The sequence below is a fragment of the Acanthisitta chloris genome, unplaced genomic scaffold, assembly GCF_000695815.1.
Source record: "Acanthisitta chloris isolate BGI_N310 unplaced genomic scaffold, ASM69581v1 scaffold5466, whole genome shotgun sequence".
NCBI classification, from domain to species: domain Eukaryota; kingdom Metazoa; phylum Chordata; class Aves; order Passeriformes; family Acanthisittidae; genus Acanthisitta; species Acanthisitta chloris.
In genome coordinates, this window is record NW_008677485.1 from 1 (window position 1) to 3,197 (window position 3,197).

Consider the following 3,197-nt stretch of genomic DNA (forward strand, 5'->3'; position numbering starts at 1 on the left):
CGATCCGCCCGCGGGGCCGCGGGGGTAACCCCCCCCCTGCCGCCCGGGACCATGAGCTTCTTCGGGTTCGGGCAGAGCGCGGAGCTGGAGCTGGTGCTGAGCGATGCCGAGAGCCGGCGGCGCGTGGAGCACAAGACGGAGGAGGGAAAGAAGGAGAAATACTTCCTTTTCTATGATGGGGAGACGGTGTCCGGGAGGGTGGTCCTCACCCTGAAGAATCCCAACAAGAGGTTGGAGCATCAGGGTATCAAAGTGGAGTTCATCGGGCAGATCGGTGAGTGGGGTTTGGGGTGGGTGGGTATGGCCTGGGGTGAGCGGTGGGCCTGGTTATCCCTGCCTGGGGTCAACTGGGAGCAGCACAGCTACCCATGGCACTGGGATCACAGTGGTGCCAAGGGTCTGGGGAGCATCACTGCACCCCATGGCAGTGGGATCCTCATTGGTGTCGAGGGTCCCAGGAGCTTCACTGTGCTCCACAGTACCAGGATCCCACTGGTGCCAAGGGCCTAGGGAGCATCACTGCACTCCGTGGCAGTGGGATCTTCACTGGTGCCAAGGGTCTGGGGAGCATTGCTGCACCCCATGGCACTGAGATCCCACTAGTGCCAAGGGTCCTGGGAACATTGTTGTGCTCCACGATACCAGGATCTTCACTGGTGCCAAGGGTCCTGGGAGCATCACTGTGCTCCATAGTACCAGGATCCCACTGGTGCCAAGGGCCCAGGGAGCATTACTGCACCCCATGGCACTGGGATCCCACTGGTGCCAAGGCTCTGGGGAGCATCACTGCACCCCATGGCAGTGAGATCCTCATGGGTGCCAAGGGTCCAGGGAGCATCACTGCACCCCCTGGCACTGGGATCTCCCTGGTGCCAAGGGCCTGGGGATCCTCACTGGTGCCAAGTAGGTTAATCTCACTCCTGAGTGGTGCTCAGCTGCACACAGCATTCCCACGCCTGCCTGACATTATTCCACCCTCTGAGCTGGGCAGCCTGGCCTGCTCTCCAGGCTCCAGCCCTGGTGGAAGGAAGGGCATTCCAGTCCTTTTCCAGGTCATTGTTCCCTTGTCCTCATTTCTCACTTGTGCTCAGTCACCAGTTTCTTCTCCAAAATGGGTAAAATTCGGTTTGGTCCTGCAGCTGCAGGTCTGAGGCTGGACCTGCTGGCAGTGCCAGCTGCCAGGCTGTGTTCCCAGGCTCTGTTCACTGCTCTCTGAGCTGTCTGCCTGCATCTTTCATGCCTGCTGACTCTGTTGGGGATGCAGTAGCTCTGCCAAGGCTGGTGATCAGGTGGGTTTTGTCCATGTCACCAACAGCACCTTCCCAGCCCTGACCCCACAACGTGTTTTCCCTGGGTAGATCACCTTTGCTACAGGCTCAGCTTGGCTGATTCCATCTCTCACTCGTAGTGAGCACCCACACATCCCTGCACGGTTAGTTGGGTGACTTCAAGTTGTTGAAAACTTGTGGTTATCGGTGCATGTAACCAATTTAGATGTAATACTTCCTGCTGTAGTAGAGGAGAGGCAGCTGCCACACCCCCTGCTCCATCAGAGAGGAGCTGTCCGTGTTTCAGGGATGTGCCTGAGTCCCACCAGCCCCAAATAAGTTCAGGATGTTCCTAGGGATGTGACTGAATGTGAGGCCTCACGTCTGTGGCTCTCTGTGCTTGGCTTTAACCCCCAAAGGAGCTGTGGGCCTGCAGCCTTTGCATTGCAAATCCTGCGGTGAAGGAATGTGGACTGGAGGTTTCCCCCCGATCCCACACTGCTGTTTAGTAGTTTTGTTGGCTTTGCTTGTGCCTGACTCTGCTTTTTGGAAGGAGAGGGCAGGACAGAGCCCATGGAGTGTAGGTGAGGATGCTCATCAGGAGCCAGAGTATGACCTGGGCATATCATATTTGATGGGACTGGCAGTGCAAAGTAAGCATGAGCTTTATCTCCTGCTCCACTGTCTCCTCTGTGCTGCCTCACCTGCTTCTCATTCCCAATTTTGGAAGACTTTTGAGCCATACCTCTGTAGAAAACTGCTTTGCATGCACATTGTTGCCCAAGCAGGGTGTGTAGGAGCTGCTGTGGCTGCACATTAGTCCTTTCTCATTGCCCATCAAGCCACTTGGGTAATCACTGAAGTTTGTGCCACTGATGGCACTTCTTGATGCTTTCCATGTCACCTCCATCTCTTGCTTTGTATTCTGCCTTCTCACTGCCATCTAGGTGAGTGAGTTTAACAGGTAGGGAGGGTGGTACATGAAGGAGGGATGTGTGCCAGGGAAGATGCTGTTCCAGGGTGGGTACCAGAGGCCAGACTGTGAGCACAGAACCCACTTCAGATTGTTTCTCCCGTGGTTGCTGTGGCCTGAGCATGCCACCAGAATATTGGCAGGTTCATTTCTCAATCTAGAAACCTTATAGCTCTAGAAACCCAAAATTACAGCTTATACCTGTTTGACAGCCTAATGTCTGCTGAAGTGTGGGAAACATCAATCCTTCCTCTTCTGAAGGCTGCAGAGTGTCAATCTGTGAACTCAGCACAGTGACATTTGCCTTCCCTTGCTTTCAGTTGGATTGTTGCCTTCTGCATTGTGTGGCAAGATGACATATTCCTCTTTGCATGTGGCACATGGCTTCTCCTTGTCACATCAACGAGCACTTTCCTCTCAGTGGACATGCATATTCCGTGCAGAGAGGGTTGGTTATTTATGTCACCTGCCTGCCCAGCCTGAAGGGCTTGATGACATTTGCTGTTGTGCGTGAGGGAGTTCTAGTGCCAATATTTCCATTAGAGAGATAAGGTGAGCAAAGGGCTGTACCAAACAGACATCACTTAAAAGCTGAAATCTCATCTCGCATCTCAAGGAGAGAAGAACTGAGTCCTGCTGCAGTTCTTGAACACCTCTCACAAGCCTCCTCGGCACAGTTTAGTGCTGACAGTGAACTTGTGTGTGTACGATGACTTAGGTTTTTGTTTCCTCATCTAACCAGAAAGGCTTTACCTTTCAGAAGGACTGTGTGGGTGTCCTGTGGGCACAGGCTGACACGCAGGGCTGGGAAGGGCAGGTTTTGTTGGTGGTTATGTGTAAGACTGAGCTGTTAATGCACACTGCAGAGTTTTAAGGTGCTGGTGCTTTGACTTCAGGGAGCAAATTGGGTGGAAGTGTAGAGGATTGCCTTCATTTGATGAGGAAACCTGTAGTTT

General features: G+C 53.6%; 1 protein-coding gene across 1 annotated transcript in view; it reads left to right on the forward strand.

Annotated features, from left to right (window-relative positions):
- Window positions 1–42: 42 nt before the first annotated feature.
- The window catches only part of VPS26B (vacuolar protein sorting 26 homolog B (S. pombe)), a 7,658-nt gene continuing 4,503 nt past the window's right edge, over window positions 43–3,197 (forward strand). The window contains exon 1 of the mRNA XM_009076513.1: window positions 43–274. Within this exon, the coding sequence (XP_009074761.1) occupies window positions 52–274 (223 nt within the window). The 5' untranslated portion in view covers window positions 43–51. The remainder of the gene's footprint in view (window positions 275–3,197) is intronic.